Raw genomic sequence first — 27,017 nt, forward strand, 5'->3', positions numbered from 1 at the left:
AGGCGGGAATTGAACCCAGGTCCCTGGCGCTGTGAGGCAGCAGTGCTAACCACTGTGCCACCGTGCCGCCATAAATGAGGAGGCACTGTCACTTATTAAGACACTTGCCATCACTAGCTCATACAGTTGATTAGATTAGATTCCCTACAGTGTGGAAACAGGCCCTTCAGCCCAACCAGTCCACACCGACCCTCCGAAGAGTAACCCACCCAGACCCATTTCCCTCTAACTAATGCACCTAACACTATGGGCAATTTAGCATGGCCAATTCACCTAACCTGCACATCATTGAACTGTGGGAGGAAATCCACTCAGACACATGGAGAATGTGCAAACTCCACACAGACAGTCACCCGAAGCTAGAATTGAACCTGGGACCCTGCTGATGTGAGGCAGCAGTGCTAACTGCAGAACCACCTTGCTGCCCCTACTTGTATGAGCCTCTGGGACTGGAACAGCAATGGGGTCTGAGTGTCATTGAATTAGCTACTGTGTGTAAGTGGGCTGCTGACAGGCCATGGACAAGAGACTAACTTATGTCCAAGTTTACCAGAAGGTGAGAGCTCAGGTGAGTTCTGTCACAGGACACAATGATGAATATAGTGGGGTAACTAAAACATTATCTTCTTTTTGTTCTTGCCCTCTAATTATGAAGACTAATGTTCTGTTAACCTGCTTGATTACTTTTGTACCTATTGCAGTTTAGTGATCTGAGTAGAAATCACTTTAAACCTCCACTGTTTCCAGCTTTCTAACAGTTAGAAACGCTGTTGTAGGAACATAGGAATATGAGCCCCTCAACTCTGCTCAAACAGTCATTGAGTTCATTGCTGATCTGCAACATAACTTCATAGAATCCCTACAGTGTAGAAACAGCCCCTTCAACCCAACAAGTCCACACCGATCCTTGGAATTCTGGTACCATTTTGGTGAACCTACCTATCATTATGTATGAAAAAAAGATTTTGTGCGCCGATTGATAAGGTGGCTAGTTTCTTTTGTTTTAGTTTTTCAGGTCTCGTTGGGAATTTGGAATAGTGAGAATGGAGGCTAGGGCAGTTGAATGTTCCTCCTGCAGAATGTGGGAGGCAAAGGTCACCAGTAAGTGTCCCTGCAGAATGCATTTTTGGGAAGTGCACCCAACTCCAGCTCTTTAAAGACTGGAGCTGGAGGTGGATGAACTTTGGATCATTCTGGAGGCAGAGGGGGCAATTGAGTAGGTAAGTCATACCTCAGGTAAAAGAAGAAGGTAGATGGGTTACCATCAAAGGAAGGAAAGGGAACCAGCAAGCAATGCAGAGATCCCTGTCACCATTCCCATCAACAATAAGTATAGCATTTTGGATATTGTTGGGGATGGGGGGGTGCTTACCTGGGGTAAGCAAAGGGGCACAAGTCTCTGGCATAGACTCTGTCCCTGTTGCTCAGAGTGAAGGGGTTAGAAGAGCAGAGCATTAGTCATTGGGGATTCCATAGTTAGGGGACAGATAGAGCTTCTGTGGGAACGAGAGAGACTCACGGTTGGTGTTTTGCCTCCCAGGTCCCAAGGTTCATGATGTCTCGGATCGTGTTTTCAGGATCCTTGAGGGGAGGCGGAGCAGCCCCAACTCATGGTCCACGTAGGCACTAGCGACATAGGTAGGAAGAGTGATGGGATTTAAGGCAGAAATTCAGGGAGCTAGGGTGGAAGTTTAGAACTAGAACAAACAGAGTTGTAATCTCTGGTTTGTTGCCCTTACCATGTGCTAGTGAGGCGAGGAATAGAGAGAGAAAGGAGTTAAACACATGGGTACAGGGATGCTGCAAGAGGGAGGATTTTGGGTTCCTGGATAATTTGGACTCTTTCTGGGGTAGATGGAACCTCTACAAACTGGATGGCCTTCACCTGAACCAGAGGGGTACCAAAATGCTGGGGTGAGATGCTTCTGGTGTATTTAAACTAATTCAGCAGGGGGATGGGAATTGAAATTGAAGTTCAAGTATACGGGAGGTTGAGAGGAGTGAAGTCAGAACTAAGATTTCAGAATCACTAGAAAGCACCGGCAAGCATGAAGTTGGTTTGAAGTGTGTCTACTTTAATGCCAGGAGCATTCAGAATAAGGTGGGTGAACTTGCAGCATGGGTTGGTGCCTGGGATTTCGATGTTGTGACCATTTCAGAGACATGGGTAGAGCAAGGATGAGAACGATTATTGCAGGTTCCAGGATTTAGATGTTTCAGTAAGAAAAGAGAAACTGGTAAAAGAAGTGATGGTGTGGTATTGTTAGTCAAGGACAGTATTACAGTTGCAGAAAGGACGTTTGAGGACTTGTCTACTGAGGTAGTATGGGCTGAGATTAGAAACAGGAAAGGAAAGGTTACCCTGTTGGGAGTTTTCTACAGGCCTCCAAATAGTACCAGAGAAGTAGAGGATAGGATAGCAGAGATGATTGTTGATAGGAGCAAGAGTGACAAGATAGCTGATATGGGGGACTTTAAATTTCCAACTATTGACTGAAAATACTATAGCTCAAGTACTTTAGATGGGTCAGTTTTTGTCCAGTGTGTGCAGGAAGATTTCTTGGCACAGTATGTAGACAGGGGCAAGGCCACATTAGATTTGGTACTGGGTATTGAACCTGGCCAGGTGTTAGATTTTGAGGTAGGTGACCACAACTTGGTTATGTTTACTTTAGTGATGGGCATGGATAAGCATAACAACAGGACAAGAGTTATAGTTGGGGGAAAGGCAATTACAATGCGATTAGGCAGGATTTAGGATGCATAGGATGGGGAAGAAAACTGCAGAGGATGGGCACAATTGAAATGCAGATCTTATTCAAGGAACAGCTACAGTGGGTCCTTGATAAATATGCACCCGTCAGACAGGGAAGAAGTTAGCGAGGCGCAGCAGCAATGGTTTACTAAGGAAGTTGAATCTCTTTTCAAGAGGAAGAAGAAGGCTTCTGTTAGGATGAGATGTGATGGTTCAGTTAGGGCTCTTGAGATTTACAAGTGAGCTAAGCAAGACCTAAAGAGAGAGCTAAGAAGAACAAGGAGGGGACATGAGAAGTCAGTGGCAGATAGGATCAAGGAAAACCCTAAGGCTTACTATAGGTTTATCAGGAACAAAAGAATGACTAGAGTAAGATTAGGGCCAATCAAGCATAGAAATGGGAAGTTGTGCGTGGAGTCAGAGGAGATAGGAGAAGTACTAAATTAACACTTTTCACCAGCATTCACACTAGAAAAGGACAATGTGGTTGGGGTCAATACTAAGATATGGGCTACTAGACTAGATGGGATTGAGGCGCACAAGGAGGAGGTGTTAGCAAATCTGGGAAGTGTAAAAAAAAGATAAGCCCCCGGGCCAGATGGGATTTATCCTAGGATTCTCTGGGAAGCCAGGGAGGAGATTGCCGAGCCTTTGGCTTTGATCATTATGTCATCATTGTCTCCAGGAATAGTGCCAAAAGATTGGACGATAGCAAATGTTGTAACCAAAAGAGAAAATACTGGAAAATTTCAGCAGGTCTGACAGCATCTGTAAGGAGAGAAAACAGCTGACGTTTCGAATCTAACTGACCCTTTCTCTCCTTACAGATGCTGCCTGACCTGCTGAAATTTTCCAGCATTTTCTCTTTTGGTTTCAGATTCCAGCATCTGCAGTAATTTGCTTTTATCCTTCTTTTTAAGTAAATGTTGTTCCCTTGTTCAAGAAAAGGAGTAGAGACTACCTTGGAAATTATAGACCTGTATTTCAGTTGTGGGTAAAGTGTTGGAAAGGGTTATAAGAGATAGGATTTATAATCATCTAAAGAGGAATAAGTTGATTAGGAATAGTCAACACAGTTTTATGAAGGGTAGGTCGTGCCTCACAAACATTATTGAGTTCTTTGAGAAGATGACCAACCAGGTGGATGAGGGTAAAGTGGTTGATGTGATATTTCTGGATTTCAGCAAGGCATTTGATAAGTAGGCTATTGTACAAAATATGGAGGCATGGGATTGATGCTGATTTAGTGGTTTGGATCAGAAATTGGCTAACTGAAAGAAGACAGAGGATGGTGGTTGATGGGAAATATTCATCCTGAAGTTTAGTTACTAGTGATGTACCGCAAGGATCTGTTTTGGATCAGCTGTTGTTTGTCATTTTTGTAAATGACCTGGATGAGGTCATAGAAAGATGGGTTAGTAAATTTGCGAATGACACTAAGGTCAGTAGAGTTGTGGATAATGATGAAGGATGTTACAAAGGTTACAAAGGGACATAGTTAAGCTGCAGAGCTGGGCTGAGAGGTGACAAATGGAGTTTAATGCGGTAAAGTGTGAGGAGATTCACTTTTGAAGGAGTAACAGGAATGCGGAGTACTGGGCTAATGGTAAGATTCTTGGTGGTGTCGATGAGCAGAGAGATCTTGATGTCCAGGTACATAGATCCTTGAAAGTAGCCACCAGGTTGATAGGGCTTTTAAGAAGGCATACAGTGTGTTAACTTTTGTTAGTAGAGGGATCAAGTTTTGGAAGCATGAGATCATGTTGCAACTGTACAAAAGTCTGGTGTGGCCACATTTGGAATATTCCACATTATGGGAAGGATGTGGAAGCTTTGGAAAGGGTTCAGAGAAGATTTACTGGGATGTTGCCTGGTATGGAGGGAAGGTCTAATGAGTAAAGGCTGAGGGACTTGAGGTTGTTTTTGTTAAAGAGAAGTAGGTTGAGAGGTGACTTAATTGAGACATTTAAGATAATCATAGGATTAAACAGGTTGGACATGAGAGCCTTTTTCTTCATATGATGATGGCCAGCATGAGGAGACATAGTTTTAAATTGAGGGGTGATAGATGTAGGACAGATGTCAGAAGTAGTTTCTTTAATCAGAGAGTAGTAGGGGCATGGAAAACATTGCCTGCAACACTAATAGACTCGCCAACTTTAAGGTCATTTAAATGGTCATTAGATAGGCATATGGATGAAATTGGAATAGTATAGGTTAGATGGGCTTCAGATTGGTTCCACAGGTTGCCGCAACATCGAGGGCTGAAGGGCCTGTACTGCCCTGTAATGTTGTAAAAACAATGACTGCAGATGCTGGAAACCAGATTCTGGATCAGTGGTGCTGGAAGAGCACAGCAGTTCAGGCAGCATCCAAGGAGCAGCGAAATCGACGCTTCAGGCAAAAGCCTGCCCTGTAATGTTCTTTGTTCTATCTTCTATGTTCTAACCTCCAAAGGTCAAAATGTCCATCCTACGGTGAAGTACCCACAACGCCTTGTGCTACTTCAACTGGGATCAACCATGGCTTTATATATCTGGATTATGAATTTTAGCCCTTGTATTCTAATCCTCCAAATATAAGTGCCAAAATTTTCTGGATTTTATTGTGAAAAATTGATGCTTCAGCTTTAACTATAACGAACAGTCTTTTCTGCGAACTCTTATCAAATGCCTTTAGGTATTTTGTATCAACTGCATCTGCAAAATGATGTTATAGCCTACAATATGACCAGCAAATGGAACAGAGGCTGCAGGAAGGTGGGTCTGTGAAGAGACAGAAGGAGGAGATTATCCAACCAACACAGATTTTCTGAAGACACTTCTAACACGTTCATCTGAGTCAGGACAAGGCTTGAGGTAGCTTAGGTTCACCATGGAGGTGGTTACAGAAATGTGCCACCTCCTTCAACATGTCCTGGAGCCTCACACTGGGTGATGATGCCAATAGCTGTAATTATCACAGTGGCATGGAAGCTCCATGTGAGTGCATCTAAGGGGGAAACACATCCAACACTCACCCATTCAATACCTGTTGGTGCATCCACGAGGTGATGGAAATCCTAAGTATGAAAATAATTGATCGTGTTCTCTTAAAGGAAGGAGACGCAGATAAAGAAGCATATTCATCAGCTAGGCTGGGGGGATTCCAGATGATGCAGTGAGCCATTATGTGGGTCTGAGGTCCTCTCTCACCATGTCAATGGTAAGAGGTACAGGAACCACAAAGGCTAATATTCCATCAAAATGCAATTGGTATTGACTGTCCACAATATAAAATGTTGGTGAACACGAACTATCCTGGTAGTTGCCAAGATGTTTACTCTGTCTTTCAAATCAATGAAAGGGTTCAGAAAAGATTTACAAGGATGTTGCCAGGGTTGGAGGGTTTGAGCTTTAGGGAGAGACTGAATAGGCTGGGGCTATTTTCCCTGGAGGGTTGGAGGCTGAGGGGTGACCTTATAAAAGTTTATAAAATTATGAGGTGCATAGGTAGGATGAATAGCCAGAGTAGTGGAGACCAAAATTAGAGGGCATAGGTTTAAGGTGAGAGGAGAAAAATATAAAAGGGACCTAAGGGGCAATTTTTTTCATGCCTAGGGTGGTGCATTTGTGGAATGAGTTGCCAGAGGAAGTGGTGGAGATCCATACAATTACAACATTTAAAAGGCATCTGGATGATTATATGAATAGGAAGGGTTTAGAGGCACATGAGCCAAATGCTGGCAATTGGAACTATATTAGTTTAGGTTATCTGTTTGGCATGGATGAGTTAGATCAAAAGGTCTGTTTCTGTGCTGTACATCTCTATGATTCTATGACTCTATCTCAAGGTGCAACCATACATCAAATGCTTTTAATTGGCTATAAAGTACATTGGGACAACTTGAAGTTTTGAAAATGCTGTACAAATACTAGTCTTTCTTCGCTATTGTTGAAAAGATGATCAGCTTTAGTGAATTACCTGGGATCTTGGGAAGCTATCATTTCCCTTTGCTTTCTCCATGGTAACACCTGGGCCAATGAGACATGACTTGCCAACTAATCTGCACCTTTTCCTCATAATTAAATGTTGTGATAGTTTGTAATCTGTCACTCTGGTATTTGTTTTGTTGAGCACAAGACAAAAAGCTTTGGTAATATGACTCTTTTCAGTGATACTTAAGTTATGTCTTTGTTGCATAGCCCATTGGACTTCCAACCCCTTGAAGATAATGGGTTGGTTCTAAAGGAGGTGAGCAGTCCACTCAGAAAAATTATTAGTCAAGAAGCAAGGATCAAATTTATCCCCAATAATTAGTGTAAGAGGCAAAAAATAAAATTTCAATCCTGGGCAAAGAGAAATTAGATCCCTTCCAATTGCCAAAATCACATTGGCACTGCAATGATATAAGTACAAGTTGTAGAAAAGGTCACTATTTAAATGCAAACTTTCCCCAGAGAAATCAGATTGAACTGTTTGTTAAAGATTTAAATATTTAAAAGTGTACACATGAATTAATCAAAAAAGGCCAGCCTTAGCGTGTGTTGAATATATTATTTTTTTATTGCTCTTTACTGACAGAGTGAACTCATACCCCGCTGGATCAACAGCATTGAAACAATTACCAAGCTTTGGCTCCTCATCAAAAAGCTACATTCAGGAAGATAATTTAGAACAAGTTAAACTCAATGGAGATGTTCAATGCAGATGTGAACTATTAGTGCCACATCTTACAAAAAAAGCCTCTTACAATAAAACAAGGCACCAAACACTCGGGAGTTTCCTGATCACTTAACCTCACCAGTTAAGTACTGTTTAACGAGGCATGAAATTGCAGCCCAGAGTATTCCATTGTTAATATACTTTGCAAAATGTCAAGCTGACATATTCTTCAACAGGCTTTATGAAGGCATCAAATTTGTGACTTGTGTTTTTATAAAACAAAACATATTCTGAATATCTTGAAAAATATAAAAGCAATAAATGATTATCAGCAATGTTTTCCTACAAACAACTGGCATGCTCATATCTCTTATTATTTTAAGAGATGTTAATGCCTCTTAAATTAGCACCAAGAGGAGTTTTGTCTGAGTGCTTTAAGCATACACGCAGTAACATCACTGACAGTAATTTCTACTCCATATATGCTACTTTTTAAACAGTGTCTTACTACACATCCAGGTTGCATCAGCACAAGGGGCAAATTTTAGTCACGTTCAACAGAAAAGGACATTCTTAAAAGGGATGCTTTTCTATACGAACATTTTTCTTACTGTGATATACCTCTCACTGTGTTACTTTGAGGGATGCATTATGTTTCACAATTACAATGATTGTGTGTACAATAATCACTCTGTTACATTGAGGGTGATATGGTAACTACTTTGTGACAGTGAATGATATATTGTAATTACTATGTTAGAATGATGGATGGTCAGTAATCATTCTGTTATAATGATGGTTACACAGTAGTCACCGTATTACAGCGAAGGGTATACATTAATCACTGTTACAATGATTGTGTGTACAATAATCACTGTGTTATAATCATGGTGGTTAGTTATTATTCTGTTACAATTATGGATATACAATAATCGCTATCATAATGAAGGGTGCACAGTAATCACTACTACAATGATGTGCGCACCTTTATCATTGTGAGGGTTACACAGTAAAGACCCTGTCATAATGAAGTGTTACAATGATGAGTAGTCAGCTATCATTCTCTTACAATGATGGGTATACAGTAGTCACCACGTCACAGTGAAGGGCATACAGTAATTGTTGCTACAATGATGTGTGTACAGTAATCACTGTGTTATAATGAAGGTTAAACAGTAATTACTCTGTCACAGTAGAGTGTATAGTAATCGCAGTGTTACAATGATGGCCAGTCAGTAATCATTCTGTTACAATGATGGGTATACAATAAAAACAGTATCACAGTGATGGACATACAGTAATCACTATGTTCCAGTGAAGGGCATACAGTAATCATTTTGTCATAGTGAAGAAGGCATCTGGATGGGTACATGAACAGGAAGGATTTACAGGGATGTGGGCCAAATGCTAGCAAATGGAACTAGATAATTTACGATATCTGGTCGGCATGGACGAGTTGAACTGAAGTGTCTGTTTCCATGCTGTACAACTCTATGACTCTTTAAAAGCATGCAGTAGTCACTGAATCACACTGAATGTTATAATTAAGTGTGTCACTAATCACAGTGCTGCAATACAGAGGAAGCCATCTAACACTCCAGGGCAATCCCTTCAAAATGGGAAATTTTGGATCAGATGGCAAGCAAAAATAGTAAAGGTTGAAACTTCAAGCCTAAACCATATCTCTCTCCCTCAATTCCAGTTTTAGCAGGGCTGGGACTGGGGGCAAGAGATCACCTTACTCCCAGGAGATGGATGATTATTTCAATATTATGAAACTAGATGCTCCTATTTAAGGTGAAAGTGAGGACTGCAGATGCTGGAGATCTGAGTTGAAAGTGTGGTGCTGGAAAGGCACAGCCAGTCAGGCAACATCTAAGGAGCAGGAGAAGTGACATTACGGGCATAAGCCTTCTCACTCATTCCTGATGAGGGGCTTATGCCCGAAAAGTCAACTCTCCCGCTCCTCAGATGTGCCTGACCAGTATCCTACTTTCACCTCCTATTTTAAGCACTGATTTAAGTTTAATCCTTGCTGGCTGAGTTTCCTGAGCCCAGTCAAACTCACAGCTAAAGAGTTTCAAGGACTGTTGGATTCATGGGATAGATGATATTATGTTTAATGTATATTGTAGATATCAAATTTATATCAGAGCAGTGCAGAAATGGCTCTAGTTCTAAACCCAAACTGGCTTACTTACAATATTTTAAAACATCTGAGATCTCAGTGTATTCTCTGTAAGCACATACATCATCTCAGTCCAGATATTTTCTCTGGAAGCTTTTTAAATTAGCAATTTAGCTCCAGCCACAAGTTTAATCAATCCAGCACAGTGAACAAGAATCAGTTACTGGAATAAAATAATCAAATGTAAAATCAAGCAAACCATTGAACATTACAGATGCATTTCCACCCACATGCTGGATCATCCATCAAGTCCCAACACTTTAGATCTTCCTCCAAAACTCTGCCAGTTTCTTCCTGAGACCCTTCCAATCTGTCCCTCTGCAAGAATCTTCCAGTTTCACTGGGATTCTTCCAATTTTCTCCCCATACTGATGCTTCTTCCCTTCTCCATGTCACCCACCTACACCCTGGCTTCAAAAGAATCATCCACCTGACACCACCCAATTTCAATCTGGCTGACTGGGTCCAGAAAACAGAAAATAAAATGCTACTGAGATTTACTAGGTGCAGTGGAACCTGGGGAAAACCTGTTCTGGGTATCCTAACCTCAAAGTATCACTACTCTGCAATCTCCCCACCATCACAGCCCTGACGTAATGTCCAGTTCATCATGCTCATGAGGGGCATATGTAGTTCTATGAGTTACAAATTGAACAGTTTCTCTTTTCAACATAACTGCAATATCTACAAAATGCAGATAGACTTGTGTTACATTATTCTTTGCAAATGAAACAAATTGCAAGTTTAACAACAGAGTTCTATGCATTATAAAGGATGACATGCAGACAACCACCTGAGAAAGGAGCAGCGCTCCAAAAGCTAATGCTTCCAATAAACCTGTTGGACTATGATTTGGAGGTGCTGGTGTTGGACTGGGGTGTACAAAGTTAAAAATCACACAACACCAGGTTATAGTCCAACAGGTTTAATTGGAAGCACACTAGCTTTTGGAGCGACACTCCTTCATCAGGAGATTGTCTAACCTGGTGTTGTGTGATTTTTAACTTTGTACACCACAGTCCACCACCGGCACCTCCAACCTTGTATGGCTTTGGAAGAGATCAACTTGTACTATTCTATCTGCTCTTAACACTGAAAAATAAGTTTAGAAAGTCTATTGGATTGCTTAAGTCCTTCTAATCTACTTGATAGCAAAGTGAAAGTGAATTCAAAGCACCATTGAACAGAGAATTTGATGAATATTTAAATGAAAAATGTTTGCAGGGCCGAGAGGCAAGAGTAGGGGAATGGAGCTAATTGGAACGTTTAACAAAGGAACCATCAAAGACACAATGGAGCCAAATGACCTAATTTCTGTGACAAAATATGGCTTCACATCAGTCAGGACCTGGTGGGTAGATTTGAAATATGAGATGAAAGGAATGCTAAAATCAACTTGCATTTACATGGCATCCTTAGCATAGGAAAACATCCCCAGGGACTTCATTGGCAGAGCAACTGGTTGGAGAAGAGAATGAAATTGGTGGCCAGAGAAAGCAACTTGTAGCACAAACTGAAGACATTGTTTTATTCTTCAATGTTTTGTTTGAAGAAATTATAATTCATCCACAATTGGGAACCGGGCAAGCCTTCTGACAAATCAGCAACACAAAGGATTTAGGAGGCAGTTATGAGGTAGACATTAAACAGTCCCCAGACTTGCCCTTAGATAAATGCGAACAAAAATTCTGTGAAACGATTCTGAAGTAACAGCGAAGGATTTCTCTCTGGGTCTTCTGCAATATCAATCTATCAGTTACCATCAATCAAACAAGCTATCTGATTCATTTTTCGCACTGCCTGTTGTTGTTCTTGCGTGTGCAAATTGGCTGCACTGCTTCCCTACCTTACCACACTGTTTAAAAATTCATTCTTAGGATATAGGTAAGTCAGCTGGGACAACATATAGTGCCCACTGAAGTAACTCCATAGAGGCTGGTATCCCTTCACTAAGTCATCCTTTATTTAAACATGGAAAGTCCTTGACACAGATCCAACTCCCTCAGTGCCAGCTCTCAGAGTGAACAGACCCTCTAACACTCCTGTTTATATCTGTCAGCCAGGGTTCCCTGATTGAACCAGATTTTCAGCACTAAACAGGGAAACATATATTCTGTGAGGTCCACCTGGCTGACTTTATTATAATCACTAGACCCACTTTTAATTGTTCTTGAGAAGGTGCAGGTGAGCTGACTTCTTGAACTGCTACAGTCCATTTGCTGTAGGTAGACCCACAATGCTATTAAGGGGATAACAGTTATTTAACTGGCTATGAAACAGTCTGAGGTACTTGAGGCTGCGAAAGATGCTAAATAAATATGCATTGTTTCCTTCCTCTCTAGTGACACTAATGTGTTAATTCATATGCAAATGTATGTTACATCAAGATAAAAAGGGGAGTCTGGAGTCGAGGGTGTGGTGCTGGGAAAGCACAGCAGGTCAGGCAGCACCGAGGAGCAGGAGAATCGATGCTTCGGGCATAAGCTCTTCATCAGCTTATGCCCGAAACGTCAGTTCTCTTGCGCCTCGGATGCTGCTTGACCTGCTGTGCCTTCCCAGCAACTCACTCTCGACTGTAATCTCCAGCAACTGCAGTCCTCACTTTCTCCAAAAAAGGGAGTCTGTCTGTCCCTTGGCTACTTTGGAGCATGAAACCACCAAAAGCAGTTTTACTTTTCTGTAAAGCAATGTGGAAACTATAGCACAAACGATCGACAAACTTTCCACATATCTGTTACCAAACAATTATTCTTATTTTCACTGATGTGTTCTCTTGGTAGTCCCTAAATTCTTAATTGGATTTCTAATAATCAGGTGCACTCAGTGACCTCACAGGCAATTTGGTTAATTAACAACCTACTAATAAATTAATCTGAACTTTCAATTTCTTCTTTAATTATCACAGGTACGTTCCCACACCCATTGGTGTGGATTAGCCATACTTCGCAGCAATAATAATCTTTTGTATGAAACTTTATTTCCTTAACAGGACAGCCCTAATGTGTCTTTATTGCATGCCTATTGCAAGTCTTGCTACAACTTTGCAATGCATTGCTGAGACTGCATTGGAGTACAGTGTACAATTTTGCTCCCCTTGCTTAGAGAGAGATATAATTGTGTTGGAAGCTTCACAGAATGCTTAATAAACTGCTTCCTGGAATGAAGAAATTGTCACATGAGGACAAGTTGGCACTATATTCGTTGGATTCAGACGAATAAGATGTGACCATATTGATACAAGGAAGATTTTGAAGGGTTTTGACAAGGTAGATACTAAGATCTTTTTGCCTTACAGAGGAATCTAGGATTGGGAGCACAGTTGAAAATAAGGGGCATCGCATTTGAGGTAGAAATGAGGAGGAATTTCTTCTTTTAGTGTGTTGTTACTCTTTGGAATTCTCTTCCTCAGAGAGCAGTGGGGGATGAGTCACTCAATATATTCAAGTTTGGCAGACTTGTGATCTATAATGGTGCCAAGAGTTATAGTGAGGGTAGGAAGCAGATAAGTAACATTAAGGCCACAATCAGACCTGCCCATATATATGGCTGGTAATACTATAGCAATCCTGTTGTGCAGATTCTTCCTATACAGTTGTACAGATACATTGAGGTGGGGGAAAAAAAATCAGACCCTGACATGTCCAATTTCTTTCCAAAAGGAAATTGAAAAATTTCACATTTTCAGACAGGATATTCTGCTCGCAATCCTCCTGGAGTAGTGGTGGTTGTGAAATTGACAGCTAGAAACCTATAAGTACCCAAGGCATATGATATTCAAGAGCCTAAATAGCTGTTTTAGGAATCCCATTTCAATTTCAGCAAATAACACAGATTCAATTCAAAATCTTTCAGGTTGACAGCAGCTTAGCTACTAATTCACAAAGGGACCACTGGAGATGTCCAAAGGACAAGAAAGGTTTTTTTTTCCTTTTTTATGCAGCTCAATGTGTGTGAATTCTGCCCATTCTGAAACAACAGCAATTTTGTGGTCCACTGCTGATCTGCCCTTAAATTCTATGTCCCATTTTATTTCCCCACTCCCTTTGGATTAATTAAGCATCCAAATCAGCAAATTTCAGGAGAGAATTGATCACTGAGCTGCACCAGGATATCAGAGTGGGGTCAGCAGGTAAGTGCTATTCTGTAAATGAGGGATGATCCAGTTGGCTTTGAACCTCCACCTTTAGGAATTCATTGCAGATGTGTGCCCTTTCCTGCCCATTGCCACAAGACACTAATTTCCTGGTCTAAATTTCATGCCATGTAACAGAAGATACTGAACCCTTCTTTAGATTTGCCTTTTCTTCTATCTTCACTGGAAGTGAATCATCATTCCATCCACTGAGAGAAGTGATCACCTCCCCCCTCATATTCTCTATTCCTGAATTGGAAATTCACTATGCAAGAAACTATGGGAATAACAGCAGGATGATCGTGTGCAAATTGGGTTCTTACACTTCAGTTTGTCTGACATTTGCAATGGACAATCAGTATTATGTCACATTGCTGCATTCCTGTTCTGTGCCAGTTCTCTTTTTTAACCAATAATATTTTGAAGAATGGAATGCTGTAGTGCCAGGTAGCATGCCGAAGCCTGCCATTGATGTGACAATGTGCAAAATCCCACACCATCTGCCTTCGCCTAGAGATAAACCCCAGTTAAACCTAAATACAATCAACTCTGCTATAACACGATAGTTAAGTTCTTGTGCAACCCTGTGTTATCACATAATAGCAGCACCATTTAAACTAATGGGGCCGGAATTGCATTAAAACCAATACATACTTTAAAACATTGCGCTTTAGAAACAATGTCCCCTGTTTGTCAATCGTGTTATAGAGAATTTGCATTAACGAGTCTATAACGAAAATTACAGCAGAACCACCTATGCAAGACAAAACAAAACCATTACTCACCTCCCGCCATTCTTTACTGCCAATTCCTTGAATAAAAAGCACAACAACTGCAAAAAAGAAGAAGATTGTAAGATTATTGTGGTAAATTAAAAGTTAGAGAATTATTTTACAATTCTTGGAAGTTTCCCAGGCAGGAGGAGAAGGGTTCTCATTATTCACACAGGAAGTGGCTCTGATGCTTTTTGGCTTTGTGATCTCAGCAGGTCGAATGTAATGCATTGAACCAACACAGAACATAGCATCCCTGAGATTTAATGGTTATGTAAATGTCCAGGGATAGATATTTTCTGAGAAGGAATAGCTTGATTGATGTTTAGATCCACTGTTCACTGAGTTAAGTGACCAAGTCAATCCACCACAGTTGCTAAACACCTGCCACTTGAAGGAACTTGGGGCTGTCAATGGAGCTCTTCGTTGAAATGAAACATACCAAGTCCTCAAAGGTTTCAAGAGTTGAAGAGAGGCTAGTTGGGCTGGGGATGTTTTCCTTAGAGCAGACAAGGCTGAGGTGGGACCTGATTGAGGTGTACAGAATTATGAGGGGCATAGACAGGAAGAAATATTACACTTAGTAAAGGGGTCAATAACCAGAGGACTTACAAAGAAGATTTTATTTTAGCCCAGAGGATAGTGGGTAAATGGAACTCACTACCTGAAAAGGTAGTGGGGGCAGGAACTAGCACAGTATTTAAGAAGTCACAAGGTGATCACTTGAAGCATAATGCCATACAAGATTCCAGGCCATGAACTGTAAAATGGGACAACAGCAGTAAATGCTTGATTACCAATGTGGTCACAATGGGCCGAAGAGCCTCCTTCCACTTTGCAAAATTCCATAAGTCAAAAGGAAGAATATATTGTTTATGCATTACAGTTACGTTATGGTGCATCCCTTTTCCAAATGAGAATCAGTCAGAACTGCACAGATTAGGAGGTCTCCTCTTGAAGGATTAACTGCTTTAATGCATTTTACAGTCTCGTCTCCTCCATCTTTCACAAGTTTCGGTTCATCAAGTTTTCAAAGTCCTGCACATCCACACTTCCACCTTTCCAGACTGCTGATTGGGCCTGCTGCCAGGTGCTCATTGTAATGTTATACACTGATAGCTGCTGCTATTTCTCCCAATTAAGGAAACTAAACAAAGTTAAGAAGACAAATTCATCTATCAATTGACAATGGAGAAGTATGGTGTAGCTCTAATGCCACTCAATGCATGATGAAATATCAATGCTGTGGAGCAGGTGTGACCCAATTCAGATGAGGTGCTTTTCCAAAGGCTTGGGAAAAGAACATTGATGAGTTAATGGATTAACTTTGGCGTCAGTAGTTCTTTTCCACACTGTTTAACTATCGCATCAAGAAAGAGCAGCAGCCCAGTAATCAGATGCCTCAAAAAAGGGGGCAACTTCCAACAACAGCAGCAGACATACAGTAGGTGAAAGTGAAGACTGCAGATGCTGGAGATCAGAGTCAAGATTAGAGTGGTGCTGGAAAAGCACAGCAGGCCAGGCAGCATCCGAGGAGCAGGAAAATCGACATTTTGGGCAAAAGCCCTTCATCAAGAATGAAGGGCTTTTGCCCGATACGTTGATTTTCCTGCTCCTCAGATGCTGTCTGACCTGCTGTGCATTTCCAGCACCACTCTAAGCAGAGATACAGTGCCCAAACAAACACTTGGATAAAGATGCTAAGAGCCCTTGACTTTATTTGCATCTACCGTGCAGCCAAATCAGAAATTACTCATATCCTACAGAGAAGGTGCACAAGCAAATAGAATAATTAGGAGCAGGATTAGGTCACTCAACTTTTGGATATACTGCTCTCTCATTCAATAAGATCATGGCTAGTCTGGTTACTCTACATTCCCATCCTCTGCTAGTAACCTTTCACCATGTTGCTGACCAAGAATCAGCACTTCTTCATTAAAAATATTAAAAACCTCTGCCTCCATCTCCTTTTGAGGAAGAAATTTTCAAATACTCACAAATCTCTCTGTGAAAAATAACATTTTTCTCAATTTTGTCATAAATTGTCGACTCCCCTTTTAACATTTATTCATTTTTGTGGGATTTGGGCATTGTTGACTGGCCAGCATTTATTACCTAAGCCTAGTTGCCCTTCAGAAGGTGGTGGTGAGCTGCCTTCTTGAACGGCTACAGTCCACCTGCTGTGAATAAACCCATAATGCCATTAAGGAGAGAATTCAAGGATTTTGATCCAGTGACAGTGAAGGAATGATGATATATTTCCAGGTCAACATGGTGAGTGGCTTGGAAGGAAATTAAAGGTAGCGCTACTCCCATATATCTGCTGCCCTTGTCCTTCATAGGTTTGGAAGGGGCTGTATGAGGATCTTTGGTGAATTTCTGCATTGCATCGTGGAGATAGCACACACTGCTGCTACTGAGCATCATTGGTGGAGGGAGTGGGTGCTTGTGGATGTCGTGCCAATCAAACAGGCTGTTTTGTTCTGGATGGTGTCAAGCTTCTTGAGTGTTGTTGGCGCTGCACTCAACCAGGCAAGTGGGGAGTATTCCATTACATTCGTGACTTGTACCTTGTAGATGGTGGACAGGCTTTGGGGAGTCAGGAGAAAGTGAGGACTGCAGATGCTGGAGAGTCAGAGTCGAAAAGTATGGCACTGGAAAAGCACAGCAAGTCAGGCAGCATCTGAGGAGCAGGAGAGTCACGTTTCAGGCATACGCCCTTCATTATGAATTCCTGACCTGATGTACTTTTCCAGCTCCATTATTTGACTCTGGGGAGCCAGGAGATCAGTTACTCACCACAGTATTCCTAGCCTCTAAGCTGCGCTTGTAGCCACTATGTTTATGTGGTGAGTCTAGTTGAATTTCTGGTCAATGATAGCCCCAGGATATTGGCAGTTGAGGATTCAGTAAAAAATGAGGTCTGCAGATGCTGGAGATCACAGCTGAAAATGTGTTGCTGGTTAAAGCACAGCAGGTTAGGCAGCATCTCAGGAATAGGGAATTCGACGTTTCAAGCATAAGCCATTCATCAGCCTGATGAAGGGCTTATGCTCGAAACGTCGAATTCCCTATTCCTGAGATGCTGCCTAACCTGCTGTGCTTTAACCAGCAACACATTTTCAGTTGAGGATTCAGTGAAAGTAACACCATTGAATGTCAAGGGGTGGTGTTTAGATTGTATCTTATTGGTGATAGTCATAGCATGGCATTTGTATGGTGCGAATGTTACTTGCCACTTGTCAGCACAAACCTGGATATTGTCCACATCTTAGTTTAAACAGTAACTCTTGGTTCTAGATTCTCTCACAAGAGGAAACATCCTTTCCATGTCCAAACTGTTAACACTTCTTAGAATCTTATACATTTCAATCAAGTCATCTCTTATTTTTTAAAAAAATCTCCAGTGGATATAATCCCAGCCTTTCCTAACTTTTCACATAAGACAACCCATCTATCCCATGGTATTAATCTAATAAACTTTCTATCTTCAAGCCTTCAAACTTAACTGAAGCCCCTTGTATGAGAAGATTTGAGGTTCTTGATAATGGGATCTGCTCTCTACTTTTGGGTTTTACTTCTAAACTTCTACGAGGGATAAAGGATGGTGGCACAGCTCTACAAATTATCCAACTGTTCTCTCTCTTTGGGCTAAATCTCTAACTATCGTTTATTCTTTTCCCTTTCCTCCCTACTCTATCTTCTGCATAAAAAAAACATTTTTTTCTAAGCCACCACCAGTTCTGAAGAAAGTCACTGGACCCGAAACATTAACTCTGATTTCTCTCCACAGATGCTACCAGACCTGCTGAGCTTTTCCAGAAATTTCTGGTTTTGTTTCTGATTTCCAACATCTGCAGTTCTTTAGGTTTTTATTTGGTTTCTAAAAAATCTGCTCTGTTTTTGAAGCCTCCAGTCTCTTCAGAATGGACAATGCTTGCAAAACATTTCTTGAAGTACCAGGGTATTTTGCTCTGATTACAATTATGGAGTTTCAATCTTCATTTTCAACCTGTTGTGTTTTGGATTGCAACCAACACCTACTTGTTTTATTCTTAGAATAACAAGAATGAAAAAGCAGTACTTCGAGGAAGTGATCAAGTTGATAGATGAAGGAAGGGCTGTTGATGTCATATACATGGACTTTAGTAAGGCATTTGATAAGGTTCTCCATTGTAGTCTAATGGAGAAAGTGAAGTCACATGGTGTGCAGGGGGTTCTAGCTAGGTGAATAAAGAACTGGTTGACCAACAGGAGACAGAGAGTAGTAGTTGAAGGGAGTTTCTCAAAATGGAGAAAGGTGACCAGTGGTGTTTCACAGGGGTCAGTATTGGGCACTATTGTTTGTAATATACATAAATGATCTGAAAGAGGGCACTGTTGGTATGATCAGCAAGTTTACGGATGACACAAAGCTTGATGGAGTAGCAGAAAGCATAAGGGACTGTCAGAGAATACAAGAGGATATAGATAGACTGGAGAGTTGGGTGGAAAAGTGGCAGATGGCTTTCAATCCAGACAAATGTGAGGTGATGCATTTGGGCAAGTCTAATTCTAGAGTGAATTATACAATGAATGGAAGAAGCTTGGGAAAAGCTGATGGGCAGAGAGATCTGGGAGTACAGGTCCATTGTACCCTGAAGGTTGCTGCACAGGTGGATAGAGTGGTCAAGAAGGCATATAGTATGCTTGCCTTCATTGGACAGGGTATTGAGTATAAGAGCTGGCAAGTCATGTTAAAATTGTCCAAGACATTGGTTCGACTGCATTTAGAATACTGTGTACAGTTCTGGTCGCCACATTACCAAAAGGATGTGGACACTTTGGAGAGGGTGCAGAGAAATTTATGAGGATGTTGCCTGGTATATAAGGTTCTAGCTGTGAAGAGAGGTTGAGTAGGTTAGGTTTATTTTCCCTAGAAAAAAGGAGATTGAGCGGAGACCTGATTGAGGTTTACAAAATCATGAAGGGTATAGACAGGGTGAATAGAGACAAGCTTTTTCACAGGGTGAGGGTCAGTAACCAGAGGTCATGCTTTCAAGGTGAGAGATGGAAGTTTAAGGGGGATACACGCGGCAAGTACTTCACACAGAGGGTGGTGGGCGTTTGGAACGCGTTGCCAGCAGAAGTGGTAGAGGCAGGCACGGTAGATTCATTTAAGATGCATCTGGACAGATGCATAAGTAGGTGGGGAGCAGAGGGATACAGATGCGTAGGAATGGACCAACAGGTTTAGACAGTACATTTGGATCGGCTCAGGTTTGGAGGGCCGAAGGGCCTGTTCCTGGGCTGTAAATTTTCTTTGTTCTTTGTTCTCTTGGTTCACTGTCACGCCAGTTTTATCCATGCTGGTGATTCAAATTCTTAATTGTTACTTCTGGTAGGACTATATTTCTGTCAATGTGACATTTAGCAAACTGCATTTGCAAATACAGTCTTAAAGATCCTGGTAAATGAACACTGAGCTTATTTTGTACATGCTGACCCTGCCTGATATTCCTTTAAATGCTTCCTCCTCTTTCAAACATCTCAGCTATTTGGAGACTCACCGGTACAAAATGTAAGCCAAAATGCAAACCAAAGAAAATGATTGAAGATACTCAAAATTGAGCTGAAATATTCAGCATTTAAGTAACTTAACAGAGTTTTTATAAATCAATTATTACTGCATCCTTGTCAGCGATATAGCGGGGCTGAGCCCCATCTCATTTCTTTCCTCATTTTTATCTTTGCTCTTTATTTTTTTTCTTTATTTTCTTTAAAGCTTGGAGAGTGGCTGGTGAAGGCAACAATGACAGGATGAGCCACATATGACTCCACCCCAGCTCAGGGTCTCCTATAGAGCAAGGAGCAGGCTCTGGACTGACTGCCCCGGCCTAGACTCGCAGGCTGAGGTGAGGGTCCAGGTCCACAGCTAAGGCTGACCAGATATTCTAAATTGATGCCTGCATCACATAAAGAGCAATGGCATCACATTGACTTGCCTCACTTCTGAGTTGATTTGAAGAATGAAAATGGTGGAACCAACTGAGAACAGAGAAGTCCTCTGCTTCTACTGTGATTAAAACTATATTTTCTGTTTGAAGTACTTTAGACCTCTGCTGTCACAACCATTTAATTGCCTTTTGTTCAAGATAGCAGGCTCTTGGCTTTTTTTATTATAAAGAGAGATATGAAGTGCTCACTGTATAGTTGTGAGTTTTGTTTGTATTCGCAATTTCATCCTTTTTTCATTGTAACAAAAGTAACTTATAGAAATTTCTTTTATCATGAAAGAATTTAGATTTTGATCAAAGAAATTAATCTTTTTCTGGCAAGTCAATAGCATATCTACAGACTTCTATGGCTGCTTGTACTCACAGAAACTTGATCCTGCAGATTGTTCGAATTTTTTATTTTCCAGTTGGTCTTCAACTAATCTTTCAAATATCTCCCACCAAGATCCTGGACTTTTGTTTATAGACGACCACTGCTGCTAACAATGATGTGGGATTAGCCTTCAATAGGCTATTTTACCATATCTAACAATACCTGTTCTCCATCATGGATAAGAAACTAGATGTGCATATGTGGTATTGAAGAATCCAACGGACATTTCTTACAAGTATGTACTAAAATAATACAAGCACATCCGTGTCTGGGCTAAAACTAAGCCATTAGGTAACAACAGAACCATGCATCTTGTAATTATGACCCAAGGCAAGAAGAAGTCTGGGACATTTTAACCATCAGATCACATGGTATGATACAGTGATTATGTCATGAATGTGTCTCTTAATGGTACACTGACAATGAAACATAGTGCAACACAGACTGTCACATCACTTGTATCTAAACATCAGAAAATGGTGTTCATGTTCCACATGTCTATGCCATTGTTCAAAGCTGTCTTTTCACATGCTGTTAGTCCCTACTGCCTTACCTCCTGGAAACATCCACATTGTGTAAACTGGGTGAAGTTGTAGCATTTAATTTATTTATGTGTTAATACAATGTGGGTGTTATTGGTCATGTCAACATCTGTTGTCTCTCCTTAACTGCCCTCGAGTAGGTGTAAATGAGCAAGGGGGCGGTGTGTGAGTGACAGGATTCCAGCAAAGGATCCACTATTAAGCACCCAATTAAAGCTAGCACCTATTTGAGCGAGATGCCCTACACAGAACTATAACCAAAGTGAGACAAAAATGTGTTTTTAAATGCAGTATTGCGCCTTTAGTCAATGTACTTCTTAGGAGCATCAATGATAATGAAAAGTCATCAAGTTATGACATCTATGCGATGTTCAAAATATCTAGAGGAAACAGTTTATAACTGAATAAGAAATTAATCACATAAGAAGGATGTTTTGGAAAGATTCACAATTAGAAGACTTTGACCTTTAGAATCTCTGGCAAAACACGATTAGTGAATGCTTGAATTGAAAATGCTAGCTGTCAATCATTTAGCTTCAGGATTCACTTTAACCATCAATTCTCTGTTTCGAAAGCTTTAGCAGACAGCTTCTTTTCATTCTCTGCACTCCAATTTTCTTTTAATGAGATGTTAAACCATGGTGTCTAAAAATCTTCTGGCTCCTTCAGCACAAACAACCTCCTTAATTAATAGAGGCAACATCACAGTCTAATTTTGTATTCTGTACACGAACAAGCATTCCTTTCATTAGCACAATGGGAGGTGCTTCAATTCAAAGTAGCACATTTAGCTGTGGAACTGTTCAGATTGTGATAATCGAACGACTGGCAGTTTTATGAAGAACTTTAAAGTTTGTTTGCAGGAGGTCAGTGTGGCTAAATTTACTGCACTAAGACTGTGGCATCATCCTGAAATCATCGCTGGATTTGTCCTTGTGCTGCCACAAGGAAGAATTCCAGAATTTTATTCCAATGCAACACTGATATACATTCAAGAAAGCATGATCTGTGGCTTAGAGGGGACCTTGCAACTGGTGGTGTTCCCATGACATTACTGTTCTTCTCCTTCCCAATGGTTGTGTCTATTGACCCATTTTAATGATAAGATAAATGCTAATTACTGCCAATCAATTCTCTGGGCAGTGAAAATTAACCATTACAAGTGTGGAAAGGAGTAGGCCACATAGTAGTAAAGTGACTAGACTAATAATCCAGGAACCAAACTGGTGGAATTTAAATTCACTTAATAAAATCTGGGACTGAAAGCTAAGGTCTATAATGGTGTCCATTCTAAACTCCTGACTGGTTCATTAATGTTTCAGGGCTGATGTGGCAGTGTAGTGTTTCTACCTCAAGGTAAGGAAGTTGGAGTTCAAGTCCAACCTGTTCTAGAAGGTGTGTTCTAACATAGTTATACAGCACAGAAACAGACCCTTCGGTCCACTAGTCCATACCAAACATAATCCCAAACTAAACTAGTCCCACCTGCCTGTTTCTGGCCGATACCTCTTTAGACCTTTACAATTCATGTACTTATCCAAGTGTTGTTTAAACGTTGTAATTATGCCCACATCTATCACTTCCTTAGGAAGTGCATTCCACACATGAACTACCCTCTGGTGTAAAAAACAATTGCCCTTCATGTCTTTTTTAAATCTCTCCCCTTTTAACTTAAAAATGTGCCCCCAAGTAATGAAATCTCCCACTTTAGGGGAAAGACACCTGCAATTACATGTCTATACCCCTCGTGACTTTGTGTACGTCTATAAGATCACTTTTCAACTTCTTACACTGTAGTGGAAAAAAATCCCAGTTTATCCAGCTTTTACCCCTAACTCAAACCTTCCATACCTGGCAACGTCCTGATAAATCTCTTCTGAACCCTCTCCAGCTTAATAATATCCTTCCTACAACTGGGAGACCAGAACTGGACAAGGTATCCAGTAGAGGCTTCACCAATGTCCTGTACAATTTCCCCATGACTTCACGACCGAACAGATTGTTTAAAAGTAATTGCAGGTGTGGAGTCTCATTCCTTAAGGGGCACTCTCATGTGTCCATTAGTACATCCCACTGGACTGAATATTTATTTTTTTAACCTTTTTTTTTCAATCATCCTGTTCAGAGATGTCACTATGCCCCCCTGGAGCAGGTGGACTTGAACCTAGGCCTCCTGATGTAGGCGTAGGGACACAACCACTGCACCACAAGAGGGTCCTTCACTAGACAGTGTAGATAAATCAGAAAAAGATGAGCCATTAAGTAGGAATTAATTGTTCAGTTGAAGTTTGAATTAACCCATTGAACAACAGGCTACCTGTGCCAATGATAAAATTATAGCGGGGGCATCGTAAGTGATGGGGTGACCACCCTTGGATTTTCCATGCCCTCTCCCCACTGCCCCATTCAAACATGTCGCTGGGTGAGTTTAAGATACAATCGAGTAATTTGAGCTCATTCATCATCTTTTCTTTTCAATGCCGCACTAACTGATTTCTAACAGAGCCCTCCCACCAACACTCTGTAATATAGAACAATTGAAAATTTCACGTGATTCATTTGAAGCCCAATATTGACTAAGGTATGGGATTGTAGCACAAGGGAAGGAATTGTCAAACAGGAACTCCATAGTTCTGGTTTCTCTAAGCACTCAGCACTTAACTTCAGAGTATGCTTTGATTTATTTGCAAAGTTTCCCAACCTGATTAACAAACAGCTAATCTTTTTAATGCGAAAAGCTGTGGATATATGGGTTTTATTGGTGACAGGGAAGAGACATTCTAAGGGATGAGGCTAGAAACCATGCAGGACTTTGGTGGTTGCATTGGAAGTTGGGTGGGGATGGAGACATTGATGGCAACTACGGGAGTTGAGCAATGATTGCTGGGAGTGCGAGGGAGCGTTCAGTAATGACGATCATGATTGTGGAGTGTGTTGGGAGCTTGGGTGGTCATGATTGAAGCCGTTGACACTCATATAGGGAGTGTAGGGAGTCAGTGAATTTAGGACAGATTAGTGGTCAGGAACGGATGAGTAATCACATAGGTATCACTGATCCTAGGGAGAATGTTTGATAATCAGGAGAGGTCAGGGAGAGTTCAGAATTTAGTGATAAAGCAGGGGGTGTTTTATAGGGTTGGCTTTTCAGCACTTGAGAAAGCAGTTCTGTTTCTCTTGACCCACAAGCTGTGCAACAAAGGCAATTACATTTTGCATCAAGAATTTTTCACACTGTGTGACTGGTTGGGATTTCTGAGGCCTGGGTAACATTAACTTTAAGCTAAATAGTTAATTAATCTTGGGTCTGACAAATATTTCAATATCAACTAGCTTCCCAAGGAACAGATTAGTCCATGGCCTTCCAGTTCTGCCTCTGTTAAAACCATGCCCACGAGAGATTGGCGATCACTTTAGGTTTCATGTTTGTAAAATTCTAACTTCCCACCCAGGCCAGTCACAACATATCTCACCATTAATTTGAAGGGGACAGGGGTTAAAATTACCCTAGTGTCTGGGAAGCTACCACGCATAACCTTTAAACCCCGCTAATGAATTTATTTTGTCAGAAGTCACATGACACCAGGTTATAGTCCAACAGGTTTATTTGAAATCACAAGCTTTTGAAGAGCTGCCCCTTCTTCAGATGAATGAGCAGTGCTCCGAAAGCTTGTGATTGCCAATAAATCTGTTGGACTATAACCTGGTGCCATGTGACCTCTGACCTTGTCCACCCCAGTCCAACACTGGCACCCCCACATCAAATGTATTTTATTAAACTCTTACCAGGATCTGACTTTGAGAAGGTGTCCACATCAAGAAGGTTCCTATGAAAATAGAAAGAAATAATTAAAAACCTTTGAAATATATTATCAGTCCCACAGTTCCAAATGAATGGGCATCCAAATATATTGTTGGGCTATTGGCATAGTGTAAGTATTTCTAAAACTAAGCTTGAAATAAGGATAGGACATTCAACTCAAATTCTTTTTGTTGAAGAGATCACAACAGAGATTCTATCCCATTCATTTCATCTCCCAAATACTCACTGACCCACAATTAAATTTAAACAGAAATTCTGAAAAATGACTATTTCTCTCACGCTCTCTTGTATTCCTAATGGGATGATTCACTCTCAGCACTTGCAGTTCTGCTTTGGTGCTTCAATCTCATCACCAGCCCAACCAGATTTCTCTGATGCTGTGGAGATGAGGCTAAAAGAAGAGAGAAAAAGCTGCAAGTTGCAGTCCATTTTTTTTTATATAGGGATGTTGAAGCCGATTAGTGAATCCCAAAAGAAACTTATAGAGGAATCTACATTATTAAATGGGAGGGAAGGGTGACAGGTGAGCTCCCTGCCATTTTCTCACTTGCACCCCTACGGAAACTGTGGTGGGAAGGCCTGTAGGTAGTCTTCCTACTCCACCATCAACTGAGGCACACAACTGGATAATTAATGCCTACCCAATGCAACTGTTATTAACCCAGCCACGGGCAGAGGATTCACTTTACAGGGAGAACATTTTTACTCATGAGTTTGGCAGGTGACTGTGGGGTCAGCATTGATATTTTGTGGACTAAAGTGGCCAATGATAAAGTTTTTAATTGTGTGGATTTTGGAGATTCCAGGAAGAGCAGGCAACCAATCTTCCCTTGCTCCAGCTTCACCAGCACCAGAGTCTTTAACCAAACCCTTTCCTAGGACTATCCATGCCAGGAACAATTCCTTTGGGTTCACTGCTCAAAGGAATTGAATTCACTGACTGTACTTAATATAGCTCAGGTGACAGGCTAAGTTCCCATGACACAGCCTCCCCTCCATAACCCTACATCCCTACTCAGCCCTAACTTACTCCGAGTTAAAGTTGTTGCAAGTATCACAGAAAAATAATGTAACAAGAACTTATATTATAATAAATCTTGTTTGTAAGTGCTGAACAAAGAGACCTTGGAGTGCAGGTTCATAGCTCCTTGAAAGTAGAGTTGCAGGTAGATAGGATAGTGAAGAAGGCATTTGGTATGCTTTCCTTTATTGGTCAGAGTATTGAGTATAGGAGTTGGGAGGTCATGTCACAGCTGTACAGGACATTGGTTTGGCCACTTTTGGAATATTGCATGCAATTCTGGTCTCCTTTCTATCAGAAGGATGTTATGAAACTTGAAAGGGTTCAGAAAAGATTTACAAGGATGTGGTCAGGTTGGAGGATTTGAGCTCTAGGGAGAGGTTGAATAGGTTAGGGCTGTTTTCCCTGGAGCGTCGGAGGCTGAGGGGTGACTTTATAGAGGTTTATAAAATCATGTGGGGCATGAATAGGATAAATAGACAAAGTCTTTTCCCTGGTGTAGGGGAGTCCAGAACTAGAGGGCATAGGTTTAGGGTGAGAGGGGAAAGATACAAAAGAGACCTAAGGGGCAACTTTTTCACGCAGATGGTGGTACGTGCATGAAATGAGTTGCCAGAGGAAGTGGTGGAGGCTGATACAATTGCAGCATTTAAGGGGCATTTGGATGGGTATACGACTAGGAAGGGTTTGGAGGGATATGGGCTGGGTGCTGGCAGGTGGGACTAGATGGGGTTGGGATATCTGGTCGGCATGGACGAGTTGGACCGAAGGGT

At 41.2% G+C, this 27,017-nt stretch overlaps 1 protein-coding gene across 1 annotated transcript in view; it reads right to left on the minus strand.

Annotated features, from left to right (window-relative positions):
• Positions 1–27,017, minus strand: part of LOC132822458 (copine-9-like) — a 405,642-nt gene that overhangs the window by 335,878 nt on the left and 42,747 nt on the right. Inside the window, exons 2-3 of the mRNA XM_060835837.1 lie at positions 25,187–25,227; positions 14,505–14,551 (exon numbers count right to left, since the gene is read on the minus strand). Of these exons, the coding sequence (XP_060691820.1) occupies positions 14,505–14,551; positions 25,187–25,227 (88 nt within the window). The remainder of the gene's footprint in view (positions 1–14,504; positions 14,552–25,186; positions 25,228–27,017) is intronic.

Source organism: Hemiscyllium ocellatum, chromosome 14, assembly GCF_020745735.1.
Source record: "Hemiscyllium ocellatum isolate sHemOce1 chromosome 14, sHemOce1.pat.X.cur, whole genome shotgun sequence".
NCBI lineage: Eukaryota > Metazoa > Chordata > Chondrichthyes > Orectolobiformes > Hemiscylliidae > Hemiscyllium > Hemiscyllium ocellatum.